This window comes from Bos indicus x Bos taurus, chromosome 28 (assembly GCF_003369695.1).
Source record: "Bos indicus x Bos taurus breed Angus x Brahman F1 hybrid chromosome 28, Bos_hybrid_MaternalHap_v2.0, whole genome shotgun sequence".
Classification (NCBI taxonomy): Eukaryota; Metazoa; Chordata; class Mammalia; order Artiodactyla; family Bovidae; genus Bos; species Bos indicus x Bos taurus.
In genome coordinates this window covers 26,855,637-26,874,639 of record NC_040103.1, presented here as the reverse complement: position 1 = coordinate 26,874,639, position 19,003 = coordinate 26,855,637, and the positions used below count along the sequence as shown (strand labels likewise).

General features: G+C 51.7%; 1 protein-coding gene across 2 annotated transcripts in view; it reads right to left on the bottom strand.

The window, feature by feature from the left end:
- ADAMTS14 (ADAM metallopeptidase with thrombospondin type 1 motif 14) overlaps positions 1–19,003 on the bottom strand; it is a 95,279-nt gene that overhangs the window by 18,426 nt on the left and 57,850 nt on the right. The window contains exons 5-12 of one of the 2 annotated variants that reach the window (XM_027530632.1): positions 13,310–13,393; positions 12,513–12,669; positions 10,440–10,545; positions 8,381–8,524; positions 7,631–7,763; positions 5,991–6,104; positions 4,314–4,462; positions 2,222–2,397 (exon numbers count right to left, since the gene is read on the bottom strand). In XM_027530632.1, coding sequence (XP_027386433.1) covers positions 2,222–2,397; positions 4,314–4,462; positions 5,991–6,104; positions 7,631–7,763; positions 8,381–8,524; positions 10,440–10,545; positions 12,513–12,669; positions 13,310–13,393 — 1,063 coding nt within the window. The remainder of the gene's footprint in view (positions 1–2,221; positions 2,398–4,313; positions 4,463–5,990; positions 6,105–7,630; positions 7,764–8,380; positions 8,525–10,439; positions 10,546–12,512; positions 12,670–13,309; positions 13,394–19,003) is intronic. The other variant, XM_027530633.1, reaches the window with a different exon arrangement.

The window sequence follows — 19,003 nt, the reverse complement described above, 5'->3', positions numbered from 1 at the left end:
TCTGAACCTCAGTTCCTTATTTATTACCCCCATCAGTAAAATGCCACATCACGCTGTTAAGAAACAGCAAGTGATAAAACAATAACAACAATTAGCCAACACTTAATGAAAGCTAACTATGTGCCAAACCTTTATACATTCTTGATGTACAACTTTAAATGCTTTTTGTGAATTAGCTAATTTAAACCTCTCAATACTCCCCAGGAAGTAGGTTCTAGCATTACAGAGGAGGAAACCAAGGACCAAAGAGGTTAAGGAATTTGCTCACGGCCACTCAGCCACCCAGGAAGTGGCAGAGCCAGGATTCTAACCCAGGCTGTCTGGTTTGGGCCAGAGTCTGCTTTGATCTCTACATACACATCACCAGTCACACATATGACAGTGAACCTCAATATGTCTGTGAACAGTGGTTGGGTTTGGGCTTACAAAATGGAGCAGCAGTGACGGAAGGAAGGAGATCCTTTCCAGAGGTCCTTTCTAGTTTTAACAATCAAATGTTCTCTGTCTAGGCTATTAATGTCCTATAAAAGTAGGTTCCGGAGAACATATAAACATTTGCTGTGTTTCTTAGAAAAGGGGAGACTGGAGTTTAGCTAACTTCCTGGAATTTGTGTAAAAGTCCTGGGAAAACCCAAAGTCCAACTATCCCATTGACCTTGCAGCCCTTCTCCACCCCGTGTGGGTTGCCTGTGTGGGTTCTGGATGGATCTGCAAAGCTTCCAAAGCAAAATTTGTCAGGAACCATCTGGCTCCTGGCTCCTCAACCCTAAGGTCCCTGTTGCCCAGTGACATCATGTCCCAGCACTCAGGACTTGAGTCTAGAGTCCCAACATCCAGTATCATTTTGGATCTCACACACAGGAGCAGCCATACTTCCAGTGGGACCTGGGCCAGCGGCCGAGGGGTAGGGAGCTTTCACCCTCCCACAGAAAGGCAAGACCCTGACCAGTATACCTCAAGCAAGTGGGTTTCCAGGCAGCCCTGAAAGCCAGCCAACAGTGGCATGGAGGTGGTGAGCTCCCCAGACTAGGGGGAGTCTAAGGAGGGAAGAGACACTCCCTGCAAGCATGTCCCGGAGGGGTCTGTGCTCTGGCGGGCAACACACAGGCCCTCTGAGGTCCCTTCCAACTTGAAGACTCTCATTCTAAATGAGAGCTGAAGAACGGAGGGTCTTGCAATGGTGATTTGAAACCAGGGCTATGAGAGGGAAGCCCTGGGTTAGGGAGAGCAAAGGCCATTCTGATCAGCACTGCCTGAGGCTGAGGGCTGGGTAGTAGGGGGTGAGCATCAGGTTGTGGAAGGACCATGGAAAGGCTGGCCAAGCAAGGGAGATTCAGAGAACAGCTGAAGATCCTTCCAGCCTGAAGACACTAAGCTGGCGTGAGTCCCAGCCCTTCACTGGCTTCTCTCTGCTGCCAAGAGTTATTGTTGTTCAATCACTAAGTCATGTCCGATTCCTTGAGATTGCATGGACTGCAGCACACCAGGCTTCCCTGTCCTTCACTCTTTCTCAGTTTGCTCAAATTCATGCCCGTTGAGTCAGCGATGCTATCTAACCATCTCATCCTCTGCCACTACAAGAGACATCACTGAAAAAGCTCCAATATAGACAGGCACTGGCTTAGCCCCAAAATTCTGACCCTCTGCATGAGTCCCACGGCCTGTGTCCAGGGGCAGTTTGGAGGGGCTCAGTGGGAGGATCCCACAGGTCCCATTGACCTGACTTTCCAATCATTTTCATTAACGCCTGAAACAGTAGTACAATCAGTACAAACCTAAAAACATGGTCGGTAATAGCACTGAGCTTCTCTGGACTCTGGTGATGCAAAGCGAGGAATGCCTGCACCTGGGCCTTTCGCCCACGGCAGGACATGTTTGAAAGCACCCGCCCCGCCACCAGCACCGCCGCCGGCCTCAATGGTACTTCTGGGCCAAGTGACCCCTGCTCAAGACATTGCCCTCGCATCAGCCAGGACACAGCATAAGAATTCAAATCCAGGATGATTTTCGTGACGATGGTGGGCCCCCAATGTATACAGTGCAAAGGTCTGCACAAAGGCATAGGGCAAACCTGCCAACTGCAATGCCCCTCTGGGTGCCGCCACTGTCCCTCCACCTTCACTGGTGGGCCAGGCAAGGAAGGCCCTGTCTGGGAAGATAAGGACCCAGCAGAGGCCCAAGGCCATGGGGCGGGAGGTGGAGGGAACAGAGCCCCACTCACCATCGTCCGGCTCATAGGGGATCCAGCTGTGCTTGGCGTTCTGGTGGATGTAGTAGGAGCTGCGCTTGGCACACTGCTGGGCCCGGAAGTCCTCGTAGGGCCCCGGACACTCCTCGCTGTTGCAGATCTGGTACTGGAACATGGGCCCTGAGCACATGCGGCCTCCGTAAGCTGGGCTGGGACAGGCATAAAGAGACTGTGCTGGCTGGAAAGGCTGGACGGGTGGCAGGCTTTCCCACAGCCACCTGGGTGGCTCAGCCCTTTAGAGGAGCATAAAACGGGGCCCCACTAACTTGGAAGTTAGGGGGGAACCTCACTGTGAGGGCTGCTGAGCTCAGAGTCTTTTGGTCCCTTCAGGCATATGCCACCTATTTGAGTGTTTCTGTGATCAGAAGAAGACAGAATGAAAGAAACGGGGCAAGAGACGGGGTGGAGAGGAGGAAGACAAGAGGGAAAGACTAACCGCTCCAGCTGGGCTGGAAGAGAAATCAGTCTGACTCATCTTTGTGTATTCTTTCACCCGCTACACAAGCCTGACGCACAGTAGGCCCCCAACACAGGACTCCGCTGCTCTCATTTGCATCCACTTCCATTTAATATCACCATAAACTAAGGAGAGGTAAAAGAGACTTGGGTTTGGAGTCAAAAGATCTAGCTGAATCTACGCCCAAGTCCTGTTATGCCTTAATTTCCCCTTTCAAGGAGGGACCATAACACCTCTTATTTTATCTACCTCCTGGTGTGTCTGTGAAGAATAAATTTTAAAAAGGTATCCTTAAGCAATCTGTACTCTCGTCCCCATTAAATTAAAAAGGATTCGGTTAGATTACAGGTACAAAGTATTCAAGTGAATGGGGCTCCTGGAACTCTGTACAGAGGTGCTGGGAGGGTTATATGGGCTTATGCACAGGAGTGCTGAGCACCCCACCTGGCGCAGAGAAAGCAGTCCGTACCCCGGAGTAATTAGAACAGAGGCCGTCCTTCATTAGCGCTTAAACTGTGCTGGGGAGAGTACACATAATATTTCATTTAAGCCTCATAAAATAAAACTAGTTATTTCAGAGCAGTTCAATAAACAGGAGCTTCAATCAAGGGAATAACTATGTGTCATGACCAGGAGGTGGTTTATCCAGAGTGGGCACCGCTGGCCTTTTCTCTAACCCAGCTTTCATACCCCCAACAGGCTGAAGTTACAAGGCTGTTCTCTTTGGCTCCTACTTGTAAAGGGTCAGTATGACCATCTGACATGGGAAAAGGAGGCACTGAGAGTCCCATCCCTGGAGGTATACACGCAGCAGAGTAGGAAGGACTACTCCTGGAGATGCTGGAGAGAAGATGACCACCACTGAGCCTCTGTGATCCTAGGACCCTGCCATTCTGAGGTCCCCATCACATCCCTCATTGCTGTGAGGGCTAGGCTGGCCCTGCCGCACAGAGGTTCTGCATCCCTGGTTCCTGGGACCAGCAGACCCACAGGGCCAGACTGGGCCAGCCCCCAGCTCCCATGAAGCTGTTCTAAGCAGGCTGCATCAGCTCGGGAGATGGAGGCCATAAAGAGCTGGTGCTCAGAGGTACAAAAACCACTGGAGGGGAACCCATGGAGAGGATAAAAGGGAGAAATAGATCGCTCCCCAAGAATGCTGAAAAATGGGGGGCAGGGAAGCAAGGAGAGGATTTGACATTAGAAAGAGATAAGAAAAACTGAAGAAGTTTTGCTTCATGTAGTAGGAAACAGACTTGGGGAATTTATTCTCCGAAAATATGGCTAGTGAACAGTGTTTTTTCAAAGTTTAGGTGCAGGATCAGGGTCACAGAAGGGCTTGTTGAACTGACCAAGCCTTGGGCCCACCCAGACTCTCTGCACATGAGATATTGAGAATCACCAGCTCAGACCTGTCCTCAGATGTCAGACCCAATGGGAGATGTCTGACCGAGGTGGAAGTGATTTGGTGCCCGCAACAATTTGGGTCCTCATCCACTGGAATATGTAGCCACATGCAGGGGACCTTCTTTCTTGGGCCCTGCCCCCCAGTGTCTCCCCCTCCAAGCCCCTCAGGCCCCTGCCCTCCCCACCTCAGCCAAGTGCACTCACGGGGGATTGTCACAGCTCCGGCTACGGGATCGAACCCCGCCCCCACAGGACCGTGAACATGACCCGAACTTGGTCCAGGAGCTCCAGCCTCCGTCCTGGCCATAAGTCTGCTCCGGCGACTTCCAGATGCAGTGACCTTTGAAGCACCACTGGGATGGAGCAGAGAGTGTGAGGTCATCCTGGAGCCACTGCCATAGAAAGTGACCAACTGGGTACCGTGGGTGAGCCCAGAGAAAGGAATGCTAAGAGCACCAGCCTCGGGGTCACACAGAATCCAGTGCCTACTGTGAGCTGAATGACCCTCAGCAAAGAATATCCCTTTCAGAGCCCACTCCTCAGCTGGACAATGGGGATAAGAGCACTCGCCCACAGGGTTGTTGTGAGCACTCACATACAGCCCTTCAATAACAGCAGGTGATATAACAACAATGACAGGAGCTGCAATTATTTGATTTACCACCCCCAGAGGCACAAAGAGCTGATAAGGGAGAGAAGACATAATCTTCCCACACAATCTACAGTTGATCTTGGCTCTGGACCTCAAAATCACCATCTGGGACTCCAAGCAGGTATGTTCATAGGAGGGAAGCCAGCTACCCGGGAGGTCCAGCCACACAGTGGAGGGTGTATGCCTCAAGTCCAAGAAGCCCAGGTTTGAATCCTGGCTTGGCCATTACTAGCTGTGTGTGGCTTTGGAAGAGCTTCACCTCTCTGAACCTCAGTGTACTTGCCTGGTAAATGGGACTGTTCTCAGAACTGAAGGCAACCACACGCACAAAGGCCTCAGCACAAGACCAGGCACAAAGGAGAGCTCAGCCCAGGTTAACTCCCTTCCCTCCTCCTGTAGGGCCATAGGTAAGAAATACAGTAAAGCTGTCCAGGCCATTTGCAAGAGAGAACTCAGTGTTTCTCAGCCTCAGAGTCACTAGGGGAACTTTTAAAACTCCGGATGTCTCAGCTTCAACCCCCGGACTGAGTCAGACTCTGTAGGGATAGAGATTTTTAAAAGAAGCTCCACCCATCTGTGAAGGGACAGACCATTTACAGATGTGAGTATGCTGAGGGCCGAGGGTGAAGGGCAGACGACAGGCTGGTGGGGGGAGCACCCTGCTTCTTCCCAGCGCCCTCATTTGCTTTGACAGGACTCCTAACTTCACAAGAAGCCGAGGAGAGGGACGTGCTTGGTCAGAGGATGACACAGAGCTGGCCCAAGGTCACCACAGAGAGCTGCGGGGAGAGGCAAGGCCAGCGATAGAGCAGAGGTGGGGTTTCAGAACTCAGCTCAAGACTCTCAGACCCGGGGGCCCCTGAACAAGCCCCCCCCCCACCCCCCGCTAATCACCCTCTGTTTGACCTCCACAAGTTCCCTAACCAGCCTCGGCCTCAGTCTCCTCATCTGTAAAATGGGAGTAAATGTGCCTGCTGACGCATATGAGACAAGGCCAAACCTGCTCTCTGTAGAAGCCAAAGACTGTGGTCCCGGGGAGGAGAGGGGGAGTGTGAGAGCTCATGTGAGGACTCCACACCCATCTGCCTGCACGCAAGGCTCACTCTTGTCCCACACTCCCACCCTGCCCTGGCCACCATGCACTCACATCCACACTGGGCGGAGGGCAGGTCCCCCTGGGGGCCGGCACCCAGGAAGGCGCTCAGCCTGCAGCCCCAGCCCACAGCTACCTTGCCTGGCGCGCACTCAGTCCCGTCCAGCGGGGGCCCCTTCTTGGTCTTGCAGAAGTACGGGTTGTCGGGGTGGCTGCACCACAGCTGCCTGCAGGCCTCGAAGGTCCTGAACTGTGCGGCAAGGGGGACAGGGTCACTGACTGGGCTGGACTGGTCCTCCAGCTCTGGCAAGTTGTCCAGGGGAGCCGACAGTGACAGAGAGGGGGCAGGGTGTGGGTGGGCGCTGGGCCAAACACTGCCAGGGAGGCAGGAGGGGCCCATCCAACCAGAGCCCCACACGTCCACCAGCTCAACTCCACCCCAAGTGCCAGTGGCCTCCAGCAACCCCACCGAGAAGAAGGTGCCAGCCACAGCTCACACGCCTCTGCTCTCCCCTCCAAGGCCTCCATTCTTGTCTTGCAAGAGGCCACTCTGTCGCTGAGCAGGGACCAGGGTTTGAGGCTGTGATGAGGCTGGGTCTGCTGATGCCCCCTAAGCTCTGTGCCTGTCGGGGGCTTGGAGGGAGCTGCCAGTCTAGCCCAGACCCTGCAGCACCCAGAAAAGGTCAGGACTCCCATCTCCCTCTTATATAAGGTTGGGGTGGTGGTTTAGTCGCTAAGTCATGTCCAATTCTTGCAATCCCATGGACTATATAGCCTGCCGGACTCCTTTGTCCACGGGATTTCCCAGGCAGGAATACTGGAGGGGGTTGCCGTTTCCTCATATAAGACTGGTAACCTTATATTTCACATTGTCTAGGGAAGCCTCAATCTCCTTTTCTCTATCATCCCCTGCCAGCCAAACTCATGTCCTACACACACACAGCCTCAGGGCATTGAAATCCCATTTCCCAGCTGCTTCTCCATCCTCAAAGCGGAGACCAGGTGTTCCAGTGTTGCCTGGGCCAGGCACAAGATTGCCACACACAGGGCCTTCAGGTCCTGCAGAGATGAGGCGGCGGCTACGTTCCTGGATGTGGGAGGTATGACGGACTCTAGGCACCAAGGCCTGACCCCTTGGGACATCCCCCTTGTCCTGGGATGTCCCCTTCTCTGAGCCTCTGCCTGGGCCCTGCTCAGTGGCTGTTTGATTTTCCCCTGGGGGGCTCAGCTGATTGCCAGGCTCCAGGCTCTCCCTGCCTTGTCCTGCAGGGGAGGACAGGGTTCTGCTCTCTTGTATCTATCATCTCAGGCACAGGGCAGAGGATGGAGGGAGCATGCAACTGACCCCCTGGAGAGAGATTACGTGGGACACAGGAGAACTTCACCAGGGTGGGAAGTCTGCGCCAAACATACTGCCAAACATCCAGACAGCAGAGGGTAGAAACTGTTTCTCTACCAGCCCAGAGCTAGTACCTGATCTGACACACAGGCCACCTGGCAGATAAACCCCCAGTGACCAGCCTGGCCCGCCAGGACCCCGTCGGTGCCCACCCTCTGTGTTCTACTCTGTCCCCATCCTTCCAGGCGTTTTCCAGCCCCTACACACACTGTCTCCCCACCCCTCCATGGGACTGGGTGCGGTGGGGACATAGCAGAAGGTGGTAGGGCCTAGACCCTGGTCATCCTGTAGTCCCCTATGGTGGCTCCATGAATGACCAGCCTGGGATCCAGGAGGCTGGCCTGGCATCCCAGCTGGCAGAGGCCATGGGAACTCACCGCCGAGCAGGTGTGGTACCCGGTGCCAAAGTCGAAGCGACACTGCTCATCCATTGAGTAGTCAATGCCAGGCAGCTCCGGGGGCTGGGGCCAGGCAGGTGCAAAGGGGTCATCAAGGAGACAGTCGTAGGAACTGCCGGCAGAGGCAGGGAGTGAGCCAGGCGGGGCAGAAAGGCCCCATCTCTCCCTTCCCAGACGAGGGGGCGGGAACCAAGCTAGGAAGGCCTGCAGGGACCCGCCTGCTGCTCTGTGCTGGTTGCTGCGCTCTCCAGGGAAAATGGACCACCCCACAGGTGCCCCTGCTTCCACTCATGACCATGTCTGGGCTCCAAGGCAAGGCTACCAGGGCCAGCCTTAGGCACGCAGCTCGTGGCTTCCTTATAGGGCCCATTTCACCCACAGAGTTCACGCCATGGCCCTGAATAAGGGCTGGCTCGCAGACAGTTTGAGGGCCCACTGCCCCGAGAGAGGAAGATAAATCAGCCCACCATGCAGGACGTATGCTGGGTCCTGGCTGATCGCTGCAGAGGTTAGTGACAGTATCTCTGCCGGCACCTACCCCACCCAAATCCGCTCTGCACCCATCCGTGGCCTTGAGCTCCAGAATCCAACACTCATCCTGGGTTTTCACGTTCCCGGAGGCCCAGGAACTGACCGGCAAAGCCGGACTAGAGCATGTGTCCGGGGTGGGATGGTGCTCTGAGGGGAGATAATGGGGGAGGCAGAGGGCGGAGGGTGGAGGTGACCTACGGGAGGTAGCGGCTGAGCTCCAGCTTGCTGCAGCGAGACCAGTGGAAGCGGTGGAAGGCGGCCTGCACCAGGGGCGCCATGACACTGCCCAGGCTGGTCTCATCCGCACAGCCGTTCGCCTGACCGTCGTGCTCCATGCCGAGCCTGGAGGTTGGGGAACAGAGAGGGCAGTCCTGAGTCACACCCGGGGAGCCCACCCCTGGGAAGACGAGCAGGTGGGCTGGAGACTCTGCCCTAACCAGGCTTCAGACTGTGCCTTTTGGCCTCAGTTTCCCCACTGTGCAGTGGGGAGAGCCACCCCACTGGATGGAAGCTGAGGCCCTACATTGCCCCTCAATCGGGCTGAGCCCATTCTGCCCTCCAGCCCCCTCCTCAAACCCTAACGTCCTCACGGTGTCTGAAACCAGCTCAAGCCCCACTCTGGCCCCAGGACACCCTTCCTGGCCCCCCCGCCCAGGGGCTGTCTGCCCACAGCAGGGGCCACCTGCACCACGGTTAACAACTTGCACACCATGCACTGTCTTCCCTCCAAACCTGAGGCCTCGTGCGCAAGGACCAGTTTCATTCTGTTCAGTATGACTTGGCTTACAGCGCCCTCCCTGTGTACCAGCCTCCTTAGCTTCTTCTAGACCTGGCCTTACAGAGCTATGTGTGTGGTACCCACCTGCCATGATGGTAGTTTAAATGTAAAAGTTTGCTCTTTATAGTTAGTGTGCATGCTAAGTCGCATCAGTCATGTCTGATTCTTCACGACCCCATGGACTGAAGCCCGCCAGGCTCTTCTGCCCATAGGATGCTCCAGGCAAGAATACTGGAGTGGGTTGCTGTGCCTTCCTCCAGGGGATCTTCCCGACCCAGGGATCAAACCCACATTGCTTATGTCTCCTGCATTGGCAGGCGTGTTCTTTACCACTAGCACCATCTGGGAAGCCCTTTGTAGTTAGTATGTAACACCGAAGCCCAAAGGTTCTAAATTCTTACACATTCCCAGACGTCTGCATCTGGCCTTGACCACTAGACAGACACGTGGGCCTCTAAGCTTGACCTTGTCTCTCTGTAGGCAGCGGCTCTGTGAGTGAAGAGTGCCCCCCACATACAGAAGACAAACTCCGGGCTCTAGAATATGTGGAAGTATTGGCCGCCAGGGCAGGAAGGGCCCTCGGAGACTTCCCCAGTGTCAGCCTCTGTGTTGCAGCTGAGGAAACAAAGGCCCCAGAGAGGAGGTGCCACCCGCTCAGCGAAGGGCAGGGCTGGGGTGAAACCGTGGGGGCAGGCAGATGCGGAGAGGGGCATGGCTGACCGTGGGTGGCAGGCTCGCTCTCACAGCTGGCCCACTCCTTCCCATGTCCTTCCAGCTGCAAAAAATGGCCCTCACTCTACGCCTTGGCTGGGGACAGGCAAGCTGGGAGCGTGTCCCTCAGCTCTGCCCTGGGGACAGACAAGGCCAGGAGGCGCGGCTGTGACAGGTGTGTGTCACCGCTGAACACTGGATGGTGGATTATTTGTTTTCTCCCAGTACATAGTGTCTTGCATGCTTTTGTGTCCCATTCTCCACGGAAGCCCTATTTCTAGAAGAGAGCCTGGCACACAACAGGTGTTCAAGAAATACTGGTTGACTGAATGAATGAATACACTCTAAATCAAACCCAGGTCCGAGGATCACGTAAGCCAGCCACCAGCCTGGCCCGAGTCCTGGACCTACATGCACCTGTTTAAGACAGACTCTGGCCAGCACTCCACATGCGAGCAGCAGGGAAGGCCTCGAGGGGTGACTGGACAGAGGCCACCCAGAGAGCACAGTGCTGCCTCTGAGGGGACACTGTCACTGAGCTGCCAAAGGCAGGGCCACGTCTGGTCTCCCACAGCCCTGGGATTTGGGGGCTGGGCCCAAGGCAGACCCAGAATTGCTCTCTGGGCCCCGGGGCTCCCTCCCCCTTGGGGCAGCTCCTCTGGCATCTCCCAGGAGCCTGGGATGGGACTCAGAACTGGGACAAAACCTCCCATACCCACAGACTTCCTTGGGGCTCAAGGCACAGCCCACCCCCTCAGGGCTACTTACACGTGGCCAGTCTCATGGGCCACCACAAAGGCTGAGGAGAAGCCGTCTTCGTGGTTGAGGGCACAGCTCCTCAGGGGGTGGCACATGCCGGTGACAGGCGCGTACCCTGCCGGGGACGGGGAGAGAGGGCAGAAAGAGGTCACAGGCAGATGAGGCAGGACGCAACGAGGTCTGTGCTAAGCCAGCTACCACAGGCACGTCTGGATCGGGTCAGTGCCAGAGGGTCCCGGGAGGAAGAAGGATTCTTGCAACATCCCGCCCTGTATGTATGCAGCTGCAGTGTGGCACCTGGGCCAAGCTGCCCGCACATCCTTCCCTCCTGGCCTGCGGCTCCCTGTGCCTTCAGCCCCTCCTCTAAACAAGGCAGCGTGCCCAAGCCTGCACACACCCAGCTTCCAAGCTGCAGCCTTCCAGCCAGCCAGTTGGTCAGCTGACAAGCTCCACACATCTGTGCAGTGTGACCCCTGGCAGTGTTAGACACTATGGGGAGAATAGAGGAATCAGGTGCCAGCCTGCACTCCCATCCTACAGCACATCCACACCCGTGAGGAGCAGACAGTTTCGCAGGCAGACCAGGGTCAGGAGGTTACTTAGGGGTGGGCCTGGAGGGCTGGAGTTCCAGGAGCGCAGAGGGATGTGTGGGGATGCCTGGGAGGCATCCAGGGAATGGGTCTAATGGAAGGGGTTGAGGGGACCAGGGCATGACTTACGAGGGGCCTAGAGCTGGGGCTGGGGGAGAGGTGAGAGAGTCTGGGGAGGTGGGGGTGGACACGTGGAGGGGAAGACATGGGCAGAGTGAAGACACAACTGGGTAGGCTTCAGGAGACACGGGCAGTGCAGGGGGCCAGCACACAGTAGCCATGGTGAGGCCAGCACTGGCTGAGTGGCTTTGTGTGAGAGGCCTATGATCCAGGGGGCTGCGTCCCTGCCTCCCCAGGGCCTGTAATTGGCTGGGAAGGCAGCCTGGGCTGGGGAAGACCTCTGAAGAGAGGGCGATGGCAGAGAACGCTCCCTACCCAGGGCTTTCGGCCAGCCAGGACCAGACAGCTATTCTCTGTCTTCAGAACTGCCAAAACCCTTTCCTGAGATGGTCCTGGGGGTATAGAAGTTTCTGGGGTCCTGCCTGTCCTAGAGGTCCGGATGTGCTCAACAGCACATGTGAGCACATACATGTGTGGGTGTCTGTGTGCACATGTGTCTGGGCAGGAGTACACATTTGTCTGTACATGTGTGTGTCAATCTGTGTGTGTACAAGCTCGCCTTGGGGATTTCAGGGATTCAGACAAGCAGATTTTATGGGTACAGGCTGACCCTCTTCTAGCACCAGGCCAGAAAACACTAAGAAGCCTTCAACTTGGTGCCTGGAGATCCAGTCTGAGTTTCCGCTCTGTCTCCTCTCTGCAGTGGGGCCTGGGCAAACCTTGCTGCCACTCTGGGCCTTGGTTTCCCCTTACGAAAAGCTAGGGGCAGGGGGGGGTGATCCAAGCTTCCTGAGTTTGCACAGGGCACTCAACCAGCCTCTATCACGGACACTGCATGCATCCCTCAGGCCTGTTAGCAGCCTGGGAACAGAGGACGGCAAATATACTACTATTTCCTCCACTCCACAGTCGGGAGAGTTCTGGGGATGAGTGAGCTCAGCTCACTGGGCTTCAGAGTCATGGATCAGCAGACAGGGCAGGGCCTTCCTTCCAGAAGTCCACACTGGCCCTGTCGCAGGTTCCCCATGGCCAGCTCCTGAAGACGGAATGATTCAGTGTGGGCAGGAGCACCTTGAAGGTCACTGAGACCCTGGAGCAGCCAGGTCCCAGGACGGTGAGCACAGGGCCAGAGCCTGATGCCCAGCCAACTGCAGCTTCAACCAAAGCAGCAGGGACCAGAGCAGGACCCTTCACTCTCCCTGGTCCCTAAGAAACCACTGCAAAGCTTGCCCACCTGTCCAGCCAGGTTCTGCTCCAAAGTCCCAAGGATCTTTTTGTTGAAAAACATTTCTCCAATCCTCCTAGGGTGGCCCCAAAGAGCCTCAGCCCCTGCCCTGCAGCTGCACACACCTGGCCATGGCAAATACAGTACCTTGCATACCTGAGGGTCCGAAGTCCTGCCGAGTGAGGAAGACGACGTGATCATGGTGCTCTGCGTGGCCAGGGTCCTGGCGCTGCTGAGAGTGGGCCCAGCGACACACCTGCTCCAGGCTGCGAGAGGGGTTCCCACGCTCGATCAGGCTCAGTGACTGTGGGCCCAGAGAGCAGGGTGGTTGGTCAGATCCCACAGACCACAACAGGTTCCCATCAGCAGGGGACACCGAGGCCCAAGTGATAGCAGCAGTGCAGGGTCACTGATTTTGGCTGCCCGCCCTGCTTCAGGAACGTTCCTGTGCCAAGCCCCGTGTCAGGACCCCTATCTGCTGAGAACTGATGATCTCTAACCCCTCAACAGTCAGGTGCTGTTCTGAGCCTTTCCTCTCTACACTCATTGTCACTTAATTTTCACAGTAGCCTCTAGAGGAAAACTCTTGTTTTCACTCCCACATGGGGGAGAACAAGCAACAGAGCCTGGGGCCCAACCCTCACAGGACTTATCTTGGTCACTGTCATCTCTCTAAGCCCCACTTTCCCCATCGATTCAAGGAGTGGGACCTCCAGGTATAGGGACCAAGGACTGTCCATTTATCTGACTGGAGGGAAATTGTAAGTCCCACTTATCAACACCAGATGCCTCTGCCACTGAGACCTCATGGTCTCTGGGCTCTGATTCTGGAAATAAAATGTTTCCTATACACTGCCTCCCCTTCCCAACACCCTAGCTTGTCTGATGCTCTTGCCTCACACTCCATCTCCCTCCCAATCCTGCCTGCTGACAAAGAGGTTTACCTGTCGGTAGCCAACCATGATCAAGCGGACAAGGGCGATGTTTATGTGGACCCCCAGGGACTCATCGTGGTAAATCTCATCCACCTGCAAGAAGAGATGAGTGTATGGTGTTGGGAAAAGCCAGTGTTCATTAAAGACCCACTGAATACCAGGTACCTGACATGTTATCCTACTTCATCCTGATCATGGCCTTATCCAGCAGGCATTTCCATCCTCAGATGAAGAAACTGAAGCAGAGGGAGGCAAGAGAAGCTGCCCAAGGACACACAGCTAATGAGCTGCAGAGCTGGGATTCCAATCCTGGCTGGCTGTATTCCAACACTGAGCTGTCTCCATAAAGCCAAAGTGGGAAGTGACCTGTTCTCAAACCCAGCAACTCAGACTCTCATCTTTTTATATCTCTGAAGAGGCCTTTCATATATGCCAATCAGCTCAGGTCACTCATCCTCACAGCCCTGTTTACCTTTCCCATGACCCCTGGCATCATCTGTTTGCTCTGTAATACCTGGGCACTCCTCTAGAGCAAATCCAGGGGGAATGTGCTCCAGGGCCTTGGACCAGAAGCTTTAGCAGGACTTGGAGCTCATTAAAAATGCAGTATTGGCCCCACCTCCTGAATCAGAGTCGGAGTTGGAACGAGCGCCCCAGTGATTCTCAGGGGAATCACTGATTCGCAGGCATTGTCAAGTGTGAGGAGAGGAGCAGCGCACTGGATTCCTCCCTTATCCCACAGGCTCAGGGACCTGTGGGGTGGTCCTGGCACAGCTCATCAAAGAACACAGCCCCTGTCCACTCGCCTGTTCAGGAAGTCCTGGAACCATGCCCATGACAGATGGACACCACCTCTGCTTGTCTATCTCCAAGGACAGGCAGCTCACCTGCTCCTAAAGTTGTCCATCTCCTGAGTGGTCCCACTAGACCACTCCAGATTTTTTGTTTTAAATAACTTTTATTCCTGGATATAAAATATTTCACTCTAAAAACTTTGAAAAGCAACTGCTGCTGCTAAGTCACTTCAGTCGTGTCCGACTCTGTGCGACCCCACAGACGGCAGACCACCAGGCTCCCCCATCCCTGGGATTCTCCAGGCAAGAACACTGGAGTGGGTTGCCATTTCCTTCTCCAATGCATACAAGTGAAAAGTGAAAGTGAAGTTGCCCAGCTGTGTCAGACTCTTAGCGACCCCATGGACTGCAGTCTACCAGGCTCCTCCAACTACCCCCCCCCAAAAAAAAGAAAAGTAAAAAGTCAGAGGTGATCAGAGATGGAATAGTAACATGAAGCTCACCTCCTCCCATGTACATCAGAAATACATCTACATATGGAACGATTCTCACAGAATATCTGCCAAACGTTGGCAGAAGACTCCCAGCCTCTGAAAGAGCAAGACAGTCTCATGGAACTGGGAAGCACAAAAAAGAAAAAAAAACAAAAACTGAGGAAGGAAGTAGAACTGGACCTGTGCCCCGTGGAGGAAGCTATTAAAGAGGGGAGTTTCCTGCACCTGGGAAGTCCCTCACCAGCAGGGAAGTCAACTGGGACAGAGGGGAAGCGTTGGAGCCTCGGAGGAGAACGCAGCAACTGGTTTGAAGCCGCTAGAATGGAAAGAAACCTGTACATGCGGTCAGTACCATCACTCTACACTCCCCAGCCTGAGACACGTGGCCACCAGTGTGGACAGGGGCTGGGTGCAGAAGCTTGGGCTTTGGAGATCGGGCCTGGGGAGGGGACCGGGGTGGGCTATGAGCAAAGGGGCTAGAGTTTGGTGTGACCCCATCTGAGGGTTTATGCAGAGGAGGCCTGGGCTTCCTTAGAGACCAGGTGCCACTGTATGGGCAGTGCACAGGAAGAGGGGCAAAACACCATATAGCCTTTTTCCCTACATGAGCTCGCAGGCGGCAGGACATTACCTACAGGAGCTCCAGGGGTGTGTGTAAGCCGCCATTACTGCTCCCCTTCCCCCTAGACTTCAGGCGCATTCACATGCCTCTACAATCCTCCCCAACACCTTGCCCCAGGCTTTAGGAGCTGTCTCAAGCCACTGCTTTCACCTCTCAGGCTCCAGAAGTGGTCGCAGACTCCCTCTGCTCCCATGGCGTGCTCCAGGGGCACGTGTGAGCCGCACTGCCACAGAGAACCCCATGACCAGCCACCAAATGCTACATCTGCACATCCCCATCAAGGAGATAATGGCCAGCACACACTGAGGAAAGAGGTGACAGGCATCCCTACTGAAAACAACCCTTGCACCAAAAATATTAAACCCACACAAGCTACACAGGGATGTTCCCACATATAAATGGCCCTCTAAGACCACAGTAGATAATTGTTTCTCCTAAACTCACAGAATAAGAGAAATAGAAGCAAAATGAAGAAGCAGAAGAAACATTCCCAGTTAAGACCAAGATAATTCCCCTGAAAGAACAAACAATGAAACAGACCTCTTGAATCTAACAGACATTGACTTCAAAAAGGAGATACTGAATGAATTAAGAAAGGCTACTGATAGAAATTCAGTTCAGTTCAGTTCAGTTGCTCAGTCGTGTCTGACTCTTTGCGACCCCATGAATCACAGCATGCCAGGCCTCCCTGTCCATCACCAACTCCCGGAGTTCACTCAAACTCATGCCATCAAGTCAGTGATGCCATCCAGCCATCTCATCCTCTGTTGTCCCCTTCTCCTCCTGCCCCCAATCCCTCCCAGCATCAGGGTCTTTTCCAATGAGTCAACTCTTTGTATGAGGTGGCCAAAGTATTGGAGTTTCAGCTTCAGCATCAGTCCTTCCAATGAACACCCAGGACTGATCTCCTTTAGGATGGACTGGTTGGATATCCTTGCAGTCCAAGGGACTCTCAAGAGTCTTCTCCAACACCACAGTTCAAAAGCATGAATGACAGAAATTCAGAGTACTGTAAATAGGAACTAGAAACTATAAAGAGGAACCAAGAAAAATAAAGCTCATTTGCTGAGATGAAAGTGAACTAAAGGCAATGAATAGCAGAATAAACAATGCAGAATAACAAATAAATGAGCTAGAAGAATGATGGAAATCACCCAATAAGGATAGTAGACAGAAAGCAAAATTTTAAAAAAATGAAAGCAATATAAAACAACTATGAGATAAAATAAGACATGCCAACTGATACATAATTGGGATTCTAGAAGGTGAAGAAAGAAAAAAAAGGATTAAAAATGTACATGAAGAAATTATGGCTAAAAACTTGCAAACCAAAAGACAGAAACATATCCAGGTATAGGAAGCACAGAAGGTCCCAAACAAGGTAAACCCAAACATACATATACAAAGATATAATAAAAATGGAAAAAGTTAAAGAGAGGAGTCTAAAGGCAGCAAGAGAAAAGCACAGAATTAATTATAAGGGAATCCCCATAAAGCTATCACTTGATTTTTCTACAGAAATATTGCAGACCAGAAGGGAGAGGCAAGATATATGCAAAGTCCTGAAGGGAAAAAAAATCTGCAATCTACCCAACAATATTATTATTTAGAATAGAAGAAGAAAGAAAAAATTTCTCAGATAAGCAAAAACTAAAAGAATATAGCAACACTAAACTTACTCCAAAGGAAATATTAATAAGTCTCCTCTAAATAGAAAAGAAGTAAGAATACACAGGAAAGATGGGACTTCCCTGGTGGTCCAGTTGCTAAGATTCCATGCTCCCAAAGCAGGGAACCTGGGTTCAACCCCTGGCCAGGGAACTAGATCCCATATGCTGCAACTAAGCCCCACTGCAGCCAAATAAATAAGTAAATAAATATTTTTTTAAAAAAAGAATATACAGGAAAGAGAAAATCACAATTGGAAAGCAAATCACCTAAATAAGACAGTACACCAATTTAAAAAAGAAAAAAATTTCTGTGGAAGCAATGATAACCACAATTAACAGCAAAAGGATGACCATGAAGATGTAAAAAAGGTCATCAAAATCATAAAATGTGGGGGAGGAGAGTTAGAAATGTTGATTTTTTTCATTTCTTAGAATGTGTTTAAGCCTGTAAGACTATCAGTCTAAGGCAAGTAAACACAGGATAGAGTTAATATACTCGAAAAAAAGGGTAACCACAAATCAAAAATATGCAATAGAGTCACAAAAACTAAAAGGAAGAGAACATAAGTGTAATACGAAAGAACATCAACAGTCCACAAAAGGAAAAACAAATAAAGGGATAGACAAGAAATATAAAATCAACAGGAAAACAAGATTTAAATGGCAATAAATACATATCTATTCATTCAAATGTCAGTGGACTAAATGCTCCAGTCAAAAAATACAGGCTGACAGACTGGATAAAAAAACAAGCACTACAATATGCTGCCTACAAGAGACCCACTTCAGGGCAAAGGACACACAGAGGTTGAAAGTGAGGGGGTACAGAAAGGTATTTTTTGAAAACAGAAATTAAAAGAAAGTGGGGGTCACAATACTCATATCAGACAAAATAGACTCTAAAGCACAGACTATAAAGAAGGGCAGTATATAATGATAAAAGGATCAATACAAGGAGAGGATCTTACACTTGTCAACAAAAATGCACTTAATATCCGAGCTCCTAAACGTGTAAAACAAATAGTAACAGACATAAGTGGAAAAGAAGACAAGAATACAAAAATGGTAGGAGACTTTAACACCCCATTCACATCAATGGACAGATCTTCTAGACAAAAAGTCAATAAGACAGCACATATCCTAAATGATACAATAAAACATACTTAATGGATATTTTCAGGATATTACATCCAAAAAAAGCACAGAATACACATTCTTTTCAAGTGCATAAGGAACATTCTCTAGGACTGACCACATAAAAGGACACAAAACAAGCCTCAACAAATTTAAGGATATAGAAGTTATCTCAGGCATCTCTTCTGACCACAATGGCAGGAAACCAGAAATCAGTCACAGGAAAAAAGAGAGGAAAAAACAATTACATGGAGACTAAACAATATGCTACTAAAAAAACAATGGGTCAACGATGAAGTCAAGGAGGACATTTTAAAATATCTTGAGACAAAAAACAATGAAAACACAACCATACCAAATCTGTGGGATGCAGCAAAAGCAGTTCTAGATGGAAGTTCACAGTGATATAAGCTTTCCTCAAAAAAATGAGAAAAATCTCAAATAAACAAGCTAATCTACCACTTATAAGAATTAGAAAAAGACGAACAAACAAAACCTAAAGTCAGAAGAAAGGAGGAGTAATAAAGATCCGAGAGAAAATAAAACAGAGAGAGAGGAAAACAATGGAATCAAGAGGCAATTCTTTGAAAGGGTAAACAAGATTGACAAACCTCTGACCAGGCTCGTCAAGAAGAAAAGAGAGAACTCAGATAAACAAAAAAGAAATGAAAAAGGAAACTAACGACCACTATTGCAAGAAAAAAAAAAAAAAACATATGAGAATACTATCAACAATTATATGTCAACAAATTCAATAACCCAGAAGAAATGGACAAGTATCTAGAAACATACAGCCCACCAAAACTGAATCAAGAAGAAATATATAATTTAAAAAGACCAGTCACTAGAGGTGAAATAGAATTTTAAAACTCTCTACAAACAAAAGCCCAGAACCAGATGGCTTCAAGGCAAATTATACCAAACATTCAAAGAAGAGTCTATACTGATCCCTCTCAAACTCTTCCCAAAAAGTTGAGGAGGAGGGAAAA